The following is a 19,986-nucleotide window of genomic DNA, read 5'->3' on the forward strand; positions in this document are numbered from 1 at the left end:
AATACTTGGTTTAGTAATACTACGTGCGAGAAGGATCTTCAAATTGCTGTGGACCACAAGCTAAATATGAGACAACAGTGGGTGCAGTTGCAAAAAAGGCAAATGCCTCTTTAGGCTGCATTAATAGAAATATAGTCTTCAAATCAAATGAAGTACTAGTTTCCCTCTATTTAACACTGGTTAAGCCTCATCTTGAGTATGTTGTCCAGTTCTGACTACCACACTTTAAGGAGGATGAGACAAACAGGAACAAATTCAGAGGAGAGCAACAATGAACACAGGACTGGAAACCAAGCCCTGTGAGGAGAGACTGAAAGAATTGGGCATTTCTAGACTCCAGAAAAGAAGACTGAGGGGGAGACATGATAGCACTCTTCAATACTTGAAAGGTTGTCATAGAGAGGAGGGGCAGGATCTCTTCTCAATCATGTCAGAGTGCAGGACATATATTAATGGGCGCAAGTTACAGGAAGGTAGTTTTTGGTGGAATATTGGGAAAAACATTCAAACTCTTAGACCAGTATGGCAATGGAACCAATCATCTTGGGAGGTGGTGAGTGCTCCAATACTGGGAGCATTCAAAACAAAGCAAAGCAAAGCAAAATGTGCTGCTTATACACTATCCCTCAGCACTTAAAGCCCCTCTGAGTGGTTTACAACTTAATTATGCAGGATTCACATTGCTCCCCCCACCCTCAGCGAGCTGGGTACTTAATTTAACAACCTCAGAAAATAAAGTTAGACAACCATGTGTCAGATATACTTTGATTTAGATTCCTGTATTAAGTAGAGGGTTGAACTTGATAGTCTTATAGGCCCCTTCCAACCCCATTATTCTATGATTCTATGAGTTACGTACTACGCATACAGATTACAAACGAAGGGAAATGCGCCGTGCCCAGCCTGTCAGAGATTCATACAGAGTTGAAAGCTAGTCTCTCTATGTGAGATCGTAGTAGCCTAATAAAAGTATCACCCAGCTTTGTCTTCAGATTGAATAATGATAATGTGTTAATAACGAGCAATGCAATGAGTCATTCTTGCAGAATTTATAACAACAAAAATCTGCTGCTGATCCAAAGTAGTGAGTAATAGAATGATGATGTCTTAAAAACTAGAGTGTGTGGGTTCAATGTTTCCATTCATGCCAAAAACGCCTTTTCTCTGAGCTGAGGTCAGCCTTTGGGAGACAGAAAACAGATCCTTTTATGTGTGTAAACATCTTGGTGGAAGTTGAGAAAGAATTATTAGGGCATAGCAGTAATGAGCTCTCAATAAAGATATTATATAGCATTTGTGTGTGTGTGTATTTTGAGTACAGACACAAAGCAAGTATGCTCATATTTCAAGCAAATGTGCGCTGTATCTCTGCTATATAGAACAAGCTAAACTGCAAGAGAATACAGATGCTGTGTATCTCTGTGTTGTTTCTAGGTGAACGGGCATCTTGTGTCTGGCTTAACACGTAGTACAGTGATAGATATCTTGCGGAAAGCTCACAGTACGGTGCAGCTCACGGTCTGCCGGAGTGCAGCCCTTCGCTGGGCGTATTTGGGTGGTCAGCCAGAGGAATCGCCATTGCAAAATGAATCCTCAATAAATATTGGTAAGATCAAGGAAGTTTATCTTCAAATGCCAAATATTATAACTTAGTGGGGGATGGGTTGTAATTTACTTATTTATTAGTTTCAGTTATATCCCATCTTTCCTCCAATGGGTTCCAGGAAGGATAAATGTCTCTCCCCCCCCCCCCAATTCTATCCTCACAACAATGTTGTAAGTTAAGTCAGGCAGACTGTGTGTAATTAGTCCAAGGTCATGCAATGAGTTTCATGGACAAATGGGATTTGGACCACAGTTTCCTTAAGCCTACTACTATACTGTAACCATTACACCACTTTGGATCCTGTGGGCTACACCACATTAGCTGTATTTAGGGTTTTAAAGAGATTTTGTAAGCTGCCCTAGGTTCCTCCATTTGGAAAAAGGTGAGATAGATAGATAGATAGATAGATAGATAGAGAGAGAGAGAGAGAGAGAGAGAGAGAGAGACAGACAGACAGACAGACAGACAGACAGACAGACAGACAGACAGACAGACAGACAGACAGACAGATGTTGTACATTTTACTCACAAAAGCAGGACTATAAATCACTGCAATTATGAAAAATTATACTGAGAAAAAACTCGCAGAGAATCAATGTGTCTCTGACTCCCAGGATCCTAGCAGAAGACCTTTCCTAATTAGATATTCATCATAAAAGTTGCTTGAAGGAGAACACCTATGAACTGAAATGGTTGTGTTGCCAAAGACTTGAACTATCCGGAGCTGCCTTTGGGGCCTGACCAGACCAGCGTGCAGAGGAAGCCAGGAACCATCGGCCGGCCACAGCCACTGGGTGAGAGGCAGTGGACTGTGGTTGGGCTCCTGCTGGATGCCAGCTCTCTTTCCCAAGAGAGCTGCTCAGCCCCCTCTGTGTCTGCAGAACCAGGCCCTGCTGCTCCAGGCTGCCTCATTCATCTCAACAGGAGCCACATAACTTTGGGGGGGGGAGAGAAGGGGCTTTAGAAATGTTTTATTTTATATATGTTTTAAATGTTTTTAAATTGTTATTAATTGCCATCAATTAAGAAGAGACCCACAGTGGATCTAATGGAACAGGAAGGGGGGAGGGTGTTGGAGGGGGCAGCCATTGAGGTGGTGCTGGGTAGGGGAAGGAATGGCGGTGGGGGTAGAACATGCCCGCGTAGGAGAAGAGAGGTTAGATATCTTACATCTATCCCCTCTTCTAGTTCTACCCCCAACCAGATGGTATCAGGCGACCATGTCAGCAAACCCTTGGGCCACACGGTGCTGTTGATGAACGCCAGGTCAGTACAAAATAAAACTGCCCTCATCCATGATGTAATTCTGGATGAGGGGGCTGACCTGGCGTGCATTACTGAGACCTGGGTGGGAGAGGAGGGTGGTGTTCCCCTCTCCCAGCTGTGTCCGCCTGGGTACTCAGTCCAGCACCAAGGGCCATACCTTGGACCTGGTTTTCTCAACGGGACTGGAAGATGGTGGTTTGGATGTGGAGGGGCTGGTCGTGACCCCATTGTCATGGTCAGACCACTTCCTGGTCAAGTTTAGTCTATTAGCTTCTTCTTCCCTCTGCAAGGGTGGGGGATCTATTAAGATGATCCGCCCTCGGAGACTAATGGATCCAGATGGATTCCTGAATGCTCTGGGGGATTATCCGTCTGATATGGTCGGCGCTCCTGTCGAAGCGCAGGTCACCCTATGGAATAAGGAGATGACCCGGGCTGTTGACACGATTGCGCCTAAGCGCCCTCTCCCTGCTCGCCGAGCCCAGACAGCCCCTTGGTATACTTCTGAACTGCGGGCGATGAAGCGAGAGGGGAGACGGCTGGAGCGCAGGTGGAGGAAATCCTGCTGGGAGTCCGACCGAACACGACTTAGAGCCCATTATCGGGCCTATTTCGTGGCAATACGGCTGGCGAAACGGCAATATTTCTCCAGCCGTATTGCTTCCTCAGAATGTCGTCCAGCCGAGCTGTTTCAGGTGGTCCAGGATCTTCTTCAACCGGGAAATCCGGTGGAGGTCCTGGACTGCTCATCAGCTCGTTGTGATGAGTTTGCCATCCATTTTGAGGAAAAAATCGCTCAGATTCGCAGTGGGTTGGACTCCACAGTTACTGCAGAGTCAGAGGATGTATCCAGCGCACCGTGCTTTGGTCAGGTATTAATGGATGAGTTTCAATTGTTGAGACCTGAGGATGTGGACAGGGTGCTTGGATCTGTCCGTTCTACCACAACTCCGCTCGACCCTTGCCCATCCTGGCTAGTTAGAAGATCAGCCAGGGGGGTTCGCACCTGGGTCCAGGAGGCTGTGAACGCCTCTTTGAGAGAGGGAGTGGTCCCTACCACCTTGAAAGAGGCGGTAATTCGACCACTCCTTAAAAAGCCAAACCTGGACCCAAGGCTGGTGGCTAACTACCGACCAGTAGCGAACCTCCCTTATTTGGGCAAAGTGTTGGAGCGGGTTGTGGCTGGGCAACTCCAGGCGCTGCTGGATGAAACTGATTTTCTAGATCCATTTCAATCGGGTTTCAGGCCGGGTTTTGGTACAGAGACTGCCTTGGTCGCCCTGTATGATGACCTTTGCCGGGAGAGAGACAGGGGGAGTGTGACCCTGTTGATACTCCTGGACCTCTCAGCGGCTTTCGACACCATCGACCATGGTGTCCTTCTGGATAGGCTGGCTGGGTTGGGAGTTGGGGGCACTGTTTTACAGTGGTTCCGCTCCTTCCTGGCTGACCGTGTCCAGAGGGTGGTGCTGGGGGACAGTTGCTCTGCCCCATGGCATTCATGTCATGGGGTTCCTCAGGGCTCGATACTGTCCCCCATGCTGTTTAACATCTACATGAAACCGCTGGGAGAGGTCATCAGGAGGTTTGGGCTGAGGAGTCAGCAATATGCTGACGACACTCAGCTCTACCTCTCGTTTTCCACCAATCCAGGTGAGGCGGTTTCTGTGCTGAACTTGTGTCTGGACCTGATAATGGACTGGATGAGGGTCAATAAATTGAAACTCAATCCAGACAAGACGGAAGTGCTGTTAGTGGGTGCTTCGCCAGACAGGCTGGAGGGCCATCTCCCTGCCCTGAATGGGGTTACACTCCCCCTAAGGGACAGGGTCCGCAGCTTGGGGGTGCTCCTGGACCCCAGTCTAACACTGGAAGCCCAGGTGGACTCGGTGGCCAGGGGCGCCTTCCTCCAGCTGCGGAAACTATACCAGCTACGGCCCTACCTGGACGAGCGGAGTCTCATGACAGTTACACATGCACTGGTAACATCCCGTATAGATTACTGCAATGCGCTTTACGTGGGGCTGCCTTTGAAGACGGTCCGGCGACTGCAGCTGGTCCAGAATCGAGCGGCGCGGCTGGTGAGTGGTGTGGCCGCCAGGGAACATATCAAGCCGATTCTGTATAAGTTACATTGGCTACCAGTTGCTGCCCGGGCCCAATTCAAAGTGCTTGTTTTGACATATAAAGCCCTAAACGGCTTGGGCCCTGGATACCTGAAGGACCGCCTCCTTCCATATGAGCCTACCCGGCAGTTAAGATCTAGCCAGGGGGCCCTTTTGAAAGAGCCGTCCCTCAAGGAGGTAAGAGGGATGGCTTGTAGACAAAGGGCCTTTTCGGCAGCTGCCCCCAGACTATGGAATGCCCTCCCGACTGAGATTCGTCTGACGCCGACACTGATGACATTTCGGCGCCAGGTCAAAACCTTCCTGTTCCAGAAGGCTTTTAACTGAAATAATATTAGCTGTGGGTCCGATGGCAATTTTATATATATTTTAATTGTATTTTAATTGCTACATAACTTTATTGTATTTTAAATGCTGTAAGCCGCCCAGAGACCTTTGGGTAGTGTGGGCGGCATATAAATTAAATAAATAAATAAATAAATAAATAAACTATATACGAGTACAACATCAGCTTTCAGCCCAACTGTAAGGCTTTATCCATGAAACACAACTTAATGTGCCAAGGAAAGGTTATGGTGATTCTACATCCAACATTTTAGGAAGCACACAGCTGCTTGATTTTCCAATTTCTTCCCTTTGACGTCAAACACTTCTTTGGGAAGCCCTAAGTAAGAATGTGCACAATGAAAATTGTTGTCTATTTTTCATTTTGGGTTCTTTCAGGGGGTGTATCTCTTTCATTTTTGTATCTTTTGTGCATCACTTTGTTTACACCAAAGTGAAAACCTTTGGTTTTTCACCAGAGTGAAAGTGTCTTTTGGGTTTTTGACCTGTATGTTCCCATATGTGTTGTCTGGCACTCCAAGAGCCTATAAAGAATCCTTTAAAACTACTCCAAAAAAGCAGAGGCAAGACAACAATCAATCTTCTTTAAAAGCAGAAAGTAGTAACAGGGGTGGGTGGGGAATCATCATCAGAACAAAATGAGATCGTTGCCCCAAGCTGTGTCCAACCAACCCCCTCAACACAGAAAGCCCATTGGCACACTGACACAATTACAAAGTTCACCTCATGATCCACACACCACAACAGAAATAAGCAAAAAAAGTTCCAAAACCCAAACACCAAAATATTTATTTTAGCAGAATGGCCAAAAAACTGTTGTTTAACTTAGTAAATCACACTAGAGTTGGCACACTGAATCAATGAGGATATGGTGAGTCAACTCCTCCATAAGGCATAGTAAGGTGCAGTTAGAGTTGTCCAAGTTGAATCAATGAAACTTACAGAGGAGTTGATTCACTAAATTGCCATTGATCCAATGGGCATACTTTAGTGCAATTTATTACTAAGAAATAGGATTTTGGCCAATAAATAAACAAGAAATTGACCAAATATTATTGATTTTTGAAAATTAATAATAAGGGCCTTCTATTTCAAAGCCACTAAAAATGAGGAAATCTGTTTCCCCAGTACCACTTAATGCCTTCTCTTCTCTTTCAGTTCACAGTTCAGCAGGCAGGCAGGGCAGGCCCAGATGGCAAAAATAATCAAAGAAAGGAAAGGATAAAATAAAAGAAAGCAATAAATCAAAGAGGGGAAAAATCCTAAAGGGAACCAAGGGGAAAGTATCCTAAGGAGGCATACTGGCACAGGCAGGTTGCCTAATGGCAGCAAAAATAATCCATAGGAATTTGAAGAAGAATCAAGAAAAAAAAGCCAATGCAAGAAAGGATCCAAAATGGAAGTGCAGCAAGCAGGTAGCAATCCAAGATGGAGAGCATCAAGAACTTAGCACACAATAGTCCCACAAGAAATAACCAAAGAAAAAATAAACAAAAAACGCCTCACTGCGTTTAAGATTCTTCTACGAGTTCAAGGTTATCATCCATTCAAGGCATTCTAATTGGCAGCTATTAATAGCTTTTTGCGATGCTGTTGGATGGAAAATTTCCAAGGTGATTTGGCAGACAACAAAGGGTGAAAGGGCACTGAAAGGTTACAAAAAAGAGAGAACATGAAAGAAACAGATTTTCATGTACTCCTCATGCATAAGTTGACATCATCCATGTTTAGAGGTTCTCTCTTACCAATTGTTGAAAGAAGGTGAAGTAAATGAAGGGGAGCCTCTTTCATGTTTGAGTTCTTGCATTTAGACACAAAAGACCCACCCCCAGTTATAAATACCTGGGGTGCAGATTCTTCCTATTTTTCAACCCCACTGCTACTGCAGTTCCCATCCCATTACGATCAGGACAGAAACTATATAAAGAATACCTCTTGGTGTGATCTGCTTTAAATATCAGCATGATATAGTCAGATTGGCAGAGAATACCTCAGTCCAGAGGTGCTCTTGATAAACAATACAAGGTTTCCATTTACAGAACAAGTCAAGCTTAATGAACCCACAGCATTCAAGCATATTCTGTATTGTAGTTACAGCTTGGTACTACTTCTTTCCATTGAGGTCTCAGCACAGTGCCAGTTGTATGTGTGAGGTAAAGGGTAACCCTTTTATAATTGGGTTGTGTCCATGTGCTGCAATATGGACAGCAAATTAAACCACAACTATAAAACATTTTCATTTTTCAGTAACTTGCATGGTCTCTGAGGAGAGATCACTTGATTCGTGGTATGTTGTATACAGCATGTTGATAGTCTTGAAATAACACATTTGGGAATAACAACGGAACACATTAGACAGCCTGTTCTATGTGATTCCAAGAAAACAGGTGTCATACTAATCTGATCCTGTGTGACATCACAGAAGCCTACCTAGGCAAATGATTCTACCAGGGACTGTGGCAGTTAGAAAGACAGTTGCAAAGGTCATTGGGAAGGACTTTAGCATCTCACCAATCTGTGGGATATATAGCATTCTTTCCCTGTGAACTTGTATTACATGCATACACGTATACCCGATAATTCAGTTTTTCTACGTCAAACTCCCGTTGAATTGAAGGAGGATTATCCATAGTGCCTTCTATATAAGGTTGTGTCAATTTATCTGAAGATTATGGCATTACTACATAACACAGTCTTGGGGAGTGAGCTTTCTCTCCTAGCTCTGGAAGCTGGAGTGTAATAAATGTGCAAAAAAATCATAAATACATTTTCAGGTATTGAATATAGTAATCCCTTAGCAAGCGAAGGAATGAGATATAATTCTTTGCACCTTCCCTTTTGCCTGAGTCAAAATGTACTGGGCATTTTTGTCTGGTTTTTTTTTTTTTTACCCTACCAATATTTCTAAGCTGCAAATATGTCTTCTGTCCTCACTGGATTCTGTATGTTCTAGAGAAATGAATTCTTCATCAGGATCAGCCACAATGCAATCTTATTTTCTATTATGGTTTCTATCTAATGTACAACAGCAGCCCATGGAATACTTTCTTAGCCTTTCTTATTTCTTGGAAATTTTCCTTTGTCCCCTTATTGATTCTTATTCCTAGGTGAAGGCGGTTGCTCGAGGGTTTTAGAAGCACAGCAAGACTTCACTTTTCAAGCCCAAGAGAGATCCATTCAAATGTGCAGCAAGGTGAGGTGTAAGTGAAGCAAAATTTATGGATCCCCACAAACTTGCTGTCTGTGTTTCTCTCTAACACTGTTGGACCAGATGAAGCAGCCTCACTCTTCTTTGGCTGCAGGGTGGGGAGTCCTGGTTTGCTGTGCACTGGGCTTAGAGACAAAAACTTTGCACAAATGTTGAAGCCATGGAAAATTTTCCAGAAGCAAACAAGGCAGAAAAAAGAGATGGAAAGGAATAGAAATAGAAATATACGCAATGTTTGCCTTTCTTATAAACGTTAAATTAATTTGCTGCTTTAAGAATGTATATGCATAAATTATATACATATACTACGGAGTTTAGTTTATTTATGAAATTTAACAAGATAAATATATATGATTTATTCAAATAATAGTGATATATGTATATACCTATTGATTGATTGATTGGATTTTTACCCCGCCCCTCTAGACCATGTCTACTCGGGGCGGCTTGCATAGATAAAACAGAATATAAAATATATAAAATTATAAAATTACAATTAACTAGGGTTAGGGATGGAACCGTAAGAATTTAACAATGCAGTTCTATGTATCTCTACTCACAATTAGTCCTACTGAATTCAGTAAGGCCTGCTCACAGCTAACTGTGTAAGGTATCTTAGTTTTATTTTCCACACTTGATCATTTTAATGCTGTTGAGACATTGCTTTTTCCATAACTAGATGAAGGTAGAATAAAACTGAATATTCCAAACAGTGCTAAGAGTAACACTATACCATTCCATTAATTATTATTACTACACCGATGTCCATGTCAGCAGAACTGAGCCTGGCAATCCAAGTTTGCAATGGAGTAGCTGTGGAGGAGGGTGTGCTTTGTGAGGGAGGTGCTTCAGGAGAAAGAGGATGCTGAAATCATTTTCAACTAAGTGCCTCTAAGCCACTTTCCCCATTTTAAATACCAAATGAATAAACAACTTGTGTTATAAAAATAATTAAAAAATTCTAGAAATACCTAGTTTTGAACCAAGGAAATGGAGGACAAGTTGTGAAAACTGCAAGAGTTATACTTGCTCTTAAATCAACTGGATGCGGAGCCAGAAACCACTAGGAAAAGGATAATATGGCCAATACAGTTTGTAGCGCAAGATACCTAGTGTCACATCATGGTTAAAGTGCAAATAAGGAACGTCTAGCCTCTGGACCAGATACAGCCTTTGAGGTGGTCCATCCAGCCCAAACTTTTACTCTTACTAGTAATGGAGATAAGGTTAGATTTTAACATATTGAAAATTCTAAAACCTGCATATGGTTGAGCTCTGTTTTTCCGTCAGTATCTTCAGAAGTTCAGTGAGGATAAACATATAAAAAGAAAAGGCCTTGACTAACTTTCCAGAGCTCATCATGCTGGCCCCATGTATATCTAACAGGGCCTTCAGTTCTCCCTTTTCAATAATTCATCACGTTTCTTTTCTTTTTTTAGGAATCAGATAACGAAAGCATCTCTCCTGTCAAAGACCACGGACCTGAATATGCCGAACACATTTCAGACAGGTATGGTTTTGATGTCTGAATTCCTCACCACTTGTAAAAATAACAGTGCTTTGCTTCCCGGGTCCATCATTGTTCTGCAACAATATTTGCCTCTTACAGTTCTTGCTTGTGCATCTTCCTGGACATAATTGAATGACCCATGCAAAATTGTAGAAGCATCACTGCATTGACTAGGTCCTTCTAGGAACGGTTTATGTGTATTTCTCATTTTCAGATGTGATATTTGTATTAAGTGAGCCAGTGTGTTGTAGAACGTCATATTAGGAATCAGAGGACCTGGATTCAAATTTCCAAGTGCTGCAGTGACCAGTTACAGTTTTTCTAGATGGTCGTGCAAAAGCAATGCCTCAGAAGTTCTGAACAGTTCTTGTCTAGATGTTTCCTAAACTGAAATGTAAAGTCAAAGATTAATAGAGTTAGTGTAGTGTGATAGCTAATGAAGCCTGGCCTAAAACATTTTGCTACTTGAAGTGATGAACAAGTGAGGCTGGGCCAGAGTGACAAATGAATTGAAGTCTCAACACGAGTGAGAGGACAGCAAACCCCACCTCACCTGAGAACTAGTAGGTTATCTGAGGGGATGCAGGACATACTGCCTGGGACATACAGCTCAGTTCTCCAGTGAAGGGAAATGACCAGAAGCTGCCACTGTTTGTCCCCATATGTGCTACAGCAGCGGTCCCCAACCTTGGGCCTCCAGGTGTTCTTGGACTACAACTCCCAGAAGCCTTCACCACCACCTCTGCTGGCCAGGATTTCTGGGAGTTGAAGTCCAAGAACATCTGGAGGCCCAAGGTTGGGGACCACTGTGCTACAGAACATCAGCTGCCTGAGGTGACTGCCTCACTCTGACCAATTATAGGGCTGACCCTGTGATGAAGGAAATGTAGTTGTGAAGATTCAGGTTTTAATCTGGCAGTGGTTCTAGAAAACTCTCCTCTCATCTTCAGATGTCCATCTGCAATATGGGACTTACAACAATAATGATCTACCTTACAGATATGTTCTAAGGATGATGATAAGCTAATGAATGTGAAGTGCTTGAAACAATCAAGCACTACATACATGGTAATTGTAACTGTTAATGATTTGTGTTATCTTTTAGCACCTGTAAATTCAGGTTCTTCAGGTGCAAGTCTGCCTGGATGCCTGAGTGGGTTTTTTATTTATTTAATTTTTAAATGGATTGTTGTGCCTTATTGCTTTGAATGTGTTTGGTGTTGCTTTCATTTACCATTTTTTAGTGTGGTGTTTGCTTGATCCTTACTGCTTTAGGTTTAAATGCAGTCTTTTAATTATGGGTCCTTTTTTTAAAGAAGAAGGCATGGTTAAAAATTTTTTAAAAATAAATAATTGAGTCTTGCCTCTTTCTACCAGGTAATGATAAATTTATCCCATGCTAACCTATGGAAAGGGACATGGTGGCGCTGCGGGTTAAACCACAGAAGCCTTTGTGCTGCAAGGTCAGAAGACCAGCAGTTGTAAGATTGAATCCACGAGACGGAGTGAGCTCCTGTCACTTGTCCCAGGTCCTGCCAACCTAGGAGTTCGAAAGCATGTAAAAATGCGAGTAGATAAATAGGTACCACCACGGTGGGAAGGTAACAACGTTCTGTGCCTCGTTGCACTGGCCACGTGACCATGGAAACTGTATATGGACAAACACTGCCTCTACATCTTGGAAATGGGAATGAGCACCACCCCCTAGAGTGCAGTGGACTAAATGTCAAGGGAAACCTTTACCTTTACCTAACCTATGAAAATAATTATATTGAACTATCATGTGTTCAACATTATTTACTTATTTGATGCTGTCTTTCTAAGCTCTTAAAACAGGAGTAGGCAGTCTGCAGCCTCCATGTCCAAGGACTGCAGTCCTCATAAGCCTTTGCCTGTAGGACCAGTAGTGAGAGATGATAGGAGTTGCAATCCAATGGAACCTCCCTGTGGCTATAAGGAAGGAGAAGTGAAAGCAGAGACAAATGGTTGGGGGGAGGTCATTTCATCCTCAGTTTTGAGTGTAAAGTAAACGGTTTGTCCTGAAGCCCACAGAACTACAACTTGAATACACAGCACATGCTGCCGAAAGCAGAGCCAGATGAACACATGAATGATGAAGAGGAAGACATTGCCCAGAGGCTGGCTGTCCTGTGTAGAGGTACCTATATCTACATGATCTGTATAAATTGTACTGACCATATCATATGACTGGAGAAAACCTCCTCTGCAGTACGCCCGTGTTTGAAACATTAACGCCTAGAAGCTGTGGTTTTGGTTGTTTGTAATGAGTAAATATAGGAAAATCCGCCCGTATTGTGTGAAAGGGAGGGGTGGGTTGTTTTTTTTTTAAGCTTCAGAGCATATCTTGGGTTCTGAGAAGTGAATACACCTTTTGTTTCAAATGGCTGTTGAACATACTATTTGTATACTTACAATTATTGTCTTTTAATTATGTAAGCTGCCTTGGTCCTTCTGAAGGAGAAAGGGGGAGTAAAATATTTTAAATAAATAAATGCTTCTACTGATTTCCCCTGGAGAGATCAGACTGGGAGTTTGATTCCCCACTGTGCCTTCTTGACAGGAGCTGGACTCAGTAATCCATAGGGACCCTTCCAGCTCTGCAGTTCTAAGATGATGGAGAAGGAGGAGGAGGGTTACACTGTCTCTTTCGCTCATTAATTTCAGAGAACTTTTGATCTGACATTCCATGCACGAGTCTTTTATTGGTAAACACACACTGTTCATTCAGCCTGCTAATAAAAGGCCCTAACTAGCAACCTAACAGTTCCCCAGGCTTTTGTGATGACATCAGGCTTTGCCATAAAGTTTTTTTTGTGTGTGTGATGAAGTGGACATCAGATTTGACCAGAACAATTTCATAGCTCAAAGAAAAGAATATATATATGGGGGTACATTAGGAAGATGAAAGAATAATGAGATCTCTGGTAGCTATCTTGAATGACCACACAAGAGCCCACCAGCTGAACACACACAGAGTTCAATCAGACAGGCATTTGTCCCATTGTTTGGTCCACTTCAGGGAAGGTTTGGTTCACTCTTTTCCCCCCTGCGATCACAACCTACTTGCTGGAGGAAACCGAACCATCTCTAGAGCACTCCTACCCGCTCCTGTCGGGGGCTTCTACTTTTTTTTTAGTGCCTATATGATCACTCTAGTTTGGTCCTTTTCTAGCGCGTGCGATCACTGGGCATGGACCAAAAGTGAGCCTCCCCAGCTATCGAGGCTCCTTTCATTGGCATTTCTGATAGCATGAAGTGATACAGGTTTGGCTACGGGCAGTTTCTTCACCAGTCCTTTAAGAGAAACCAAATAAAATAGAGTGGGCTTCCCCCCCTTTTTTTAAAGTGATACAGCGTTTCAGTGATAGTCTACCAGGGTCTCTCTTTTTTTAAAATCACTTTCCCACCCCTCCACAGAGAAGCAGAGGAAGTGTTCAATTGGCCGGCTCATTAAACCCACTTATTGATATCAGAAAGAGTTGGACCTGATGGGGCACTTGAGTTCTGATATGCAATTTGGATGTGAGGATTGCACCAAATGGTGTATCACAGTTCCCCTGACTCCAAAGGGCCTTATTTAGCCTGCAGCAACTGGCTCCAAAAGAGCCAGTGTAGATGAACTCTTGGTTGCAAATTTTACAGACAAATCCTTTTGCATGTCTGCCGCTAGATGGTGCACCATAAACACATCTACACACCTTACAAGCAGGATTTCTCAACACTGTGTTGGCCACTGCCCCGAGTGGTCTCGTAGCTAGATGGGCAGTATAGAGAACAATTTCATAGCTCAGGGATAGAAATCTAATAAATAAAAGTGGGGGGGGGAGGGAAAACCTCCTAGTTTGGGGAACACTGTGACCTGATGAGAGCAAATCAGATCTTTGCATCCATTCACTCCATGTCGTTAGAGGATTAAAGCGGTAGCCTTATGGATCAGGGAATACCTGTTTTCCTTTTCTGGTTAGGAATCCGTGGAATTAAAGCTAGACCTGCAACACCATCTTACAGAGGTCATGGATAGAGCTGCCCTATTCCAGTCTTGCTAACTTGAACAGCCTAATTTGCATTTTATACAGACTATTCACAGATAACTTTATTTTCATGGTATGCAAATTGGCATGATATGTCAATTTATATATATTTTCTGTATTATGCCAGTTTAAGGCCATTAATTCACATTGTTTTTCTACCAGTATATTTCAGCCTTGACATCCTTTGTAACTTTTGCTCTAACAGAGCAGGTATCGGCGTGATGCTTAGTGTTGGGCTTGGAACAAAGGGAACCAAGGCCAAATGGCAGCTTAATCACAAAAGGTAGTCGGTGTCCTTGGGCTACCCTACCTTACAGGGTTGGTTTTGGCATAAAGGCAGAGAGGAAGACTATCTAAAGCAGCTATATACATATAAATAAAAGAGAATCCAGAATGAACACGTATTCATTAAAACATATGAACCAAAGAAGAAAAACCTCAGAATGCCAGTACGTATCTTTTCCCCATTTTAATTTCTTTTCTGTGGAGCCTCATGCATTTCAGCCCTGTATTACTTTTAGGGCCTCCCTCAGGGCAATCCTACCATTCAGTAGCAGTTGATTTTCATTTTTTAATGGGAAAAAAACTGTGTTGATTTTTTTTAATTTGGAGGCTAAATTTCAACTTTGCTCTTAGATTTTTCTAGTTGCTTTCTGTTTCTGCCCTGTGTATTTGAATGATAGCTATTTTTTCTTGATCTGTAATAAAGGGTCCTTCTATATCTTGTACAGTTTCCCAACTCATTGTCACTGTCCGAAATGCTCTTACTTCTGCCCATTATATATACTATATTTGTGAGTGGTGAAATGGGGAAGCATCTGGGACAAGATGAACAGGGGGCAAAGAACATATGGGGAAAGGGAAAATTTGCGAGTGTCCTCATACTTCTACCAGATGCTCTTCCCAATTGTCTGTCTGTTACCCTTACACACAGACACACTCCAAGGCCCCAAGTACAATGCTATACCATATTGGAATGTTGAACAGAGGAATGGCATACATGCTCCACCCTGCCAAATTTAACATGAAAACTCTCCAGAAGGAACATTTGTTTCTCTACTATTATTAAGAACCAACTTACTATATGATAAGATGGGGAGATCTCACCACTTGAACACACTAACCTTTGGATTTGAATGTGGGAATGGAAATGATTTTGTTTTTGTAGAAATTAGAAGAGTGGCTCTGGAAAGTAGATCATCTGTTCAGGGATACTGTTCTAATTCGGTGGTTGAAATCCTGTTGCTTAGCATGGTAAACAGCAACAAGACTAAGAACATTGAATCAGTAGGGATTTGGTGAGTCAGTTCTACTGTAAATTCCATTTATTAGTGGGTGTACTCTGGTTTCTAAGTACTAGGCTAAGCAAAAGGATTTCACACAGTGAGAGGCTTTTGCTTTCTGTAAGACAAAATAGTGAAGGATATGGATGTGAAAAAGTACCTGCTAAATTATTTGTCCTTGTTGATTTAAGCTGTGCCAATCTGATGAGATAGCTCTTCAGGAATTTTCGAATCCTGTGATATTCCTCACTTCCAGGGCAAGAGCAAAACAAGGAGTGATGCTCCCCCCCCCTTCAAGTACCCATAATTTTCATAGGTTGTCTCTGCATAAAACTCTAGGGTCTTTTTTAAGAGACTGGTAAGAATTTTAAAATGAATCACCAGATTCAATCAAAAATTCACATCAATGCTCCCAACAAATCATGAATCAATGAATTTTAGTGACTTTTCATTCATTTGGCTATAAAATGGCCCCCAAGGCACCTAAAGACACCAAAAATGTAGGGAAGCTTCCTCTGACTCTCCTCTGCAGTCCATCTATGTTTGGTGAAGACTGGATATCAGATGTCCAAATTATACACCCACAAAGAAGCCACCCTCAGGAAAGTTCCCTGAGGCACTTAAAGGCACCAAAATCAATGAGAAGCCAATACTGACTCTCCTCTACAGTCCCTCCAAGTTTGGTGAAGATTGAGTTTCCTCAAGACAGCTGCTAAAGGGCACTTTCCTGTGGGGGACCCACTTTGTGGGTGTGTTGTAACATGGATGTCCGATACCTAAACTTCACCAAACGTGGAGGAATTGTAGAAGAGAGTCAGGGAAAACTTTCCTGTGATTTTTGGTGTCTACATATCTGGGGGAACCTTTCCTGGGGGTCCCTCCTTGTGGGCGTATAACTCATACATTCAAAACCTAATCTTCACCAAACATGCAGGGCTTGTAGAGGAGACTCAGGGGAAGCTTCCCTGTGAATTTAGTGTGTCTAGGTGCTCGGTAGGCAATTTTATATGATTTTAAAGTGTAAAAATTGAATTGACAAATTGATTCATCAGAAAAAAAGTGAATTCATAATTCGTGATTTGTTGACCTTGATGAATCACAAATCAAAATGAATCACAATTTTTCTGATTCATGACCATCTCTAGTCCTTTTCTTTTGAGAAGCAAATCACATGGGTACATAAAGAGAAACAGAAAGAGACAGCAAAAACAGAATGAGTGGTTGAATTAACATAAAGGATTACATGCATCAACTTTTCTGATGCTTGTAGACCTTAAAAACCAATGCAACAAAGCAGCAGCCATCATCACTGTAAGTGTTTTGGGTTATTTCTGTTGAAAGTTTCAATTGCCTTAAAGACTTACCGGTATTTGTGCAACTTCACTAAGTTTGCATCTTCTTGTTCTCTGTCAAGAGAGCAACAAAGTGCTTCCTATCGCAATGCAAAGTTGAAAATTTTGTCATCCAAGAAAGGGAAATTTTTCCTGATCCCAAACAATTGTTTCAGGCATGCACAAACTTGCCTCCTACCCAAGAGAAAATATGTTTTGCTCATCGTATTGTCTATAACTGTACTGAGTCCTAGTGCTTAGAATCAACAAGAGAAGCACCCGAACATCATATGAAGGTGAAAAAAAAATATTGGGTCATTAAAAAACTGATTCAGTTAGTCTTTATAAAGGTAACATATTATAAGCTAGGAACCATATGTTGACTTATTTATGAGGTACACCTTGTCCATTGTCTGAGGTCCACCCGTTTTTTGGGGGTATTCAGAATTATAATATAGATGCTTCCCTCATTACATCTGTCAGGATAACAGCCACTGAAAACTTGTTGCATGGGACAGTGGATGAGTTGGGACTTTTAAGATATGTACCTGTTGAAGCCTTGCCCACTAGACTTCCCAGTTACAAATGACTGATGCTTTCCTGTCAACTCTACAGGGTCTGCACTTGTCAGTGAAGAAGAGTTGATTCACCTGTCACAGATTAAGCCATCACAGTCAAAAAGCAGCCAACGATATCATACAGAAAATCTAATCCATAAGCTTCAGAGGCAGATAGAACAACATGAAATCCTAAAAGAATTTGTGGTGAGTCCCTCATATTTCAGCTCTGATATAACAGAAATCAACAAAATCACTTTTTTCCATTATGTCATATGTGTGGTTTCGGTTTTCTTAGGGCTTATCCAAATGAAGTGTGTTCCTCAGATTGATATGGGCTGGAATTGTGAGCCCTTCCCCCCGAAGATCTGGAATGAATCACTCTAAGCATCCACACTTCTTTTAATTTTTCCTTGCATGCAATCTGAATTAAGTTTCCACGTGAACAAACCCTGTTTTTAACTCCTCCATCTCTCTGCTTCCTTCCCTCCCCATTCTCTATGCTGTCTCCTCCCCTTGGAATAGGTATGCACAAGCCCTTGCCCTTCTATGGACAACAGACTGGGGAATAAACCCCTTCAGAACTCAAAGGGAAGGGAAGATATAGGAAACAAAACCCCCCAGAGAAGATCTCCAAATGATGTACATGAAAGAGGGCAAAAAGTAGCCCTCCTGGGGAAGTTTACCATTTAGCAACTTGCCATTTTCTGATGAAATTGACTAGCTTTTCAGGTCGGGCAAGAAAGTGAGGGAAAGAGGGGAAATTTCTTACCTTTCTCCTTTGCACTGCTCTGGGGAGGGGGAACACTCCCACAGCTGACATCATACATGATCTCAGGGGACCAAAACAAATGAATAGCCAGGGCTGACAAGTACAAAAAACAACCAGGATGCCTTAAACAAAACAAAGAAACAAACAAAACAAAAAAGGATACTGATCCCATGGATATGGGTGTCCTACTATAATTTCTGGTATTTTTATTTTATTTGTTTATTTGTTCCATTTTTACCCCACCCATCTAGATTCGGGAATCTACTTTGGTAGCCACTCAATTTTTATCAAAGCCATGAAAATGAATAAATAAATAGCCACCTAGAGTGGTCGCGTCGACCAGATGGGCGGGGAATGAATGAATAAATAAATAAATAAATAAATAAATAAATAAATAAATAAATAAATAAATAAATAAATAAATAAATAAATAAATAAATAAATAAAAAGCAGTTCAGAAAGTTGATCACTTCTAAAGGAAGCTTCAGCATGACCAATAGTCAAAGATAATGGGAGTCAATGGCAGCCAAACCCCATCATTGTGGTTGACAGAGAGAACTGGAGGGGCATGGAGGGGCCCCCACTGTGCCTCTAGCTCTTGCCACTGTGCTGTCGCCGCCTCCTGCAGTGCTCACATGGCCACGCTCAACCACCACCACTGCCCCAGCAGGAAGACAGGACCAGCCAGGCTCAACACTGCCAGCAGCCTGACAGCAGCTAAGAAGGGGCACAGCAGTGCCTGAACCCCAGGTGCCCCCAGCCTGACTGGATGGCTCTGGCTGCCCAACAGCAGCAGTAGCAGCAGCAGCACCCACTCCAATGGACCCAGGAAAGGCCGTCAGATGGAGGCCACCAGCTTGCTCTCCTCAACAGGGTGGTCTACTCCCTTTCACCACTGAGAATCGTGCTTATGCTGGGCCAAAGGGTGGGTGGATCACCCTGCCTGCCAGACAGCCTCGGCGGTGACGGGAGAGAGGGAGGGAGGATGGATGCCATTGGTCCTGCCTGCCTGCCTGCCTGCACTACTTTGCTTCCAGCTGCACCTGAGAGCCCAAGCAAGTAACTCACCCATTGCAGCACTTCTCCTCGACACAGCCTGGCTGCAGCACCAATAGAGATAACATGCTGGCCAGTGAAGCTCAGCTGAAGAAGCGTCTTCTACCACTGCTACCATTGCCGTTGGCTTCTTGGTGTCCCTTCCATACCATGCAGCTTTCTTATTACAGCTGCCCACCTGCAGCCTCCCGCTTTCCTTCTTTAACTTGCATTTTGTTACTTTTACCTGAGCACCTCTCCAAAGAGAGGTGGGAGTAATGGCCACATTTCCTCTCATTCACTTGATAAGGTAATAGCCCCCCCCCTCTGTGGACAAACCATGGTACGTTCTGTGCTCTGTGAAGAACAGGGACAAATTAGGGGAAGAGATGAGTCCAAAAATACAAAAATATTCAGATATTATTGTGAGACATTTCATCCGTCGCCTTGTTGGTCTGAATGTTTAACTTCAGAGTGACATAGTAAGGTGGAAACTGAAACATCCCATACTCACGCATTAGAAACATTGACTCCTATTTCACATCCCAAGCGGATTTGCAGTACATCTGAACTGTGTAAGTTGGGGAAATTCATGTTCCAACAGAGGTAATTTGGAAATCTTATTTTTAAAAAAGCCGAGAGCCAACCATGTACTTACGTTGGACTCCACTACCTCTGCCAATAGAATCAGGAACCATCCCTGAATATGGAAAAAACAAGTCAGTTGAATTTTTGGGGGGCGGTGGTAGTCATACCTGGGAGAATGGAAACCTAATGCCCCCATCCCCTGCCTCTGTTGCCTCCCTACCTGCCCCTGCCACCTCCTCCTCTTCCACCTCTGCCACCACCATCTTCAGAGATTGCAGGCCTGGCTTCCAGAAGTGACACCAGGCTG

General features: G+C 42.9%; 1 protein-coding gene and 1 long non-coding RNA gene across 11 annotated transcripts in view; one reads left to right on the top strand and one right to left on the bottom strand.

The window, feature by feature from the left end:
• The window catches only part of FRMPD2 (FERM and PDZ domain containing 2), a 162,567-nt gene that overhangs the window by 119,680 nt on the left and 22,901 nt on the right, over positions 1-19,986 (top strand). For all 10 annotated transcript variants that reach the window (XR_012085403.2, XM_078390640.1, XM_072994842.2 and 7 more), the window contains 5 exons: positions 1,435-1,606; positions 8,451-8,536; positions 9,991-10,061; positions 12,107-12,219; positions 17,343-17,491. Coding sequence is in view for 9 of the 10 variants with exons in the window: in XM_078390640.1 (XP_078246766.1) it covers positions 1,435-1,606; positions 8,451-8,536; positions 9,991-10,061; positions 12,107-12,219; positions 17,343-17,491 (591 nt within the window). In the remaining variant the exon portion in view is untranslated. The remainder of the gene's footprint in view (positions 1-1,434; positions 1,607-8,450; positions 8,537-9,990; positions 10,062-12,106; positions 12,220-17,342; positions 17,492-19,986) is intronic.
• LOC144588227 (uncharacterized) overlaps positions 1-19,986 on the bottom strand; it is a 95,283-nt gene that overhangs the window by 20,714 nt on the left and 54,583 nt on the right. The gene's annotated exons all lie outside the window — the stretch shown is intronic.

This window comes from Pogona vitticeps, chromosome 3, assembly GCF_051106095.1.
Source record: "Pogona vitticeps strain Pit_001003342236 chromosome 3, PviZW2.1, whole genome shotgun sequence".
In the NCBI taxonomy this organism is placed as follows: domain Eukaryota; kingdom Metazoa; phylum Chordata; class Lepidosauria; order Squamata; family Agamidae; genus Pogona; species Pogona vitticeps.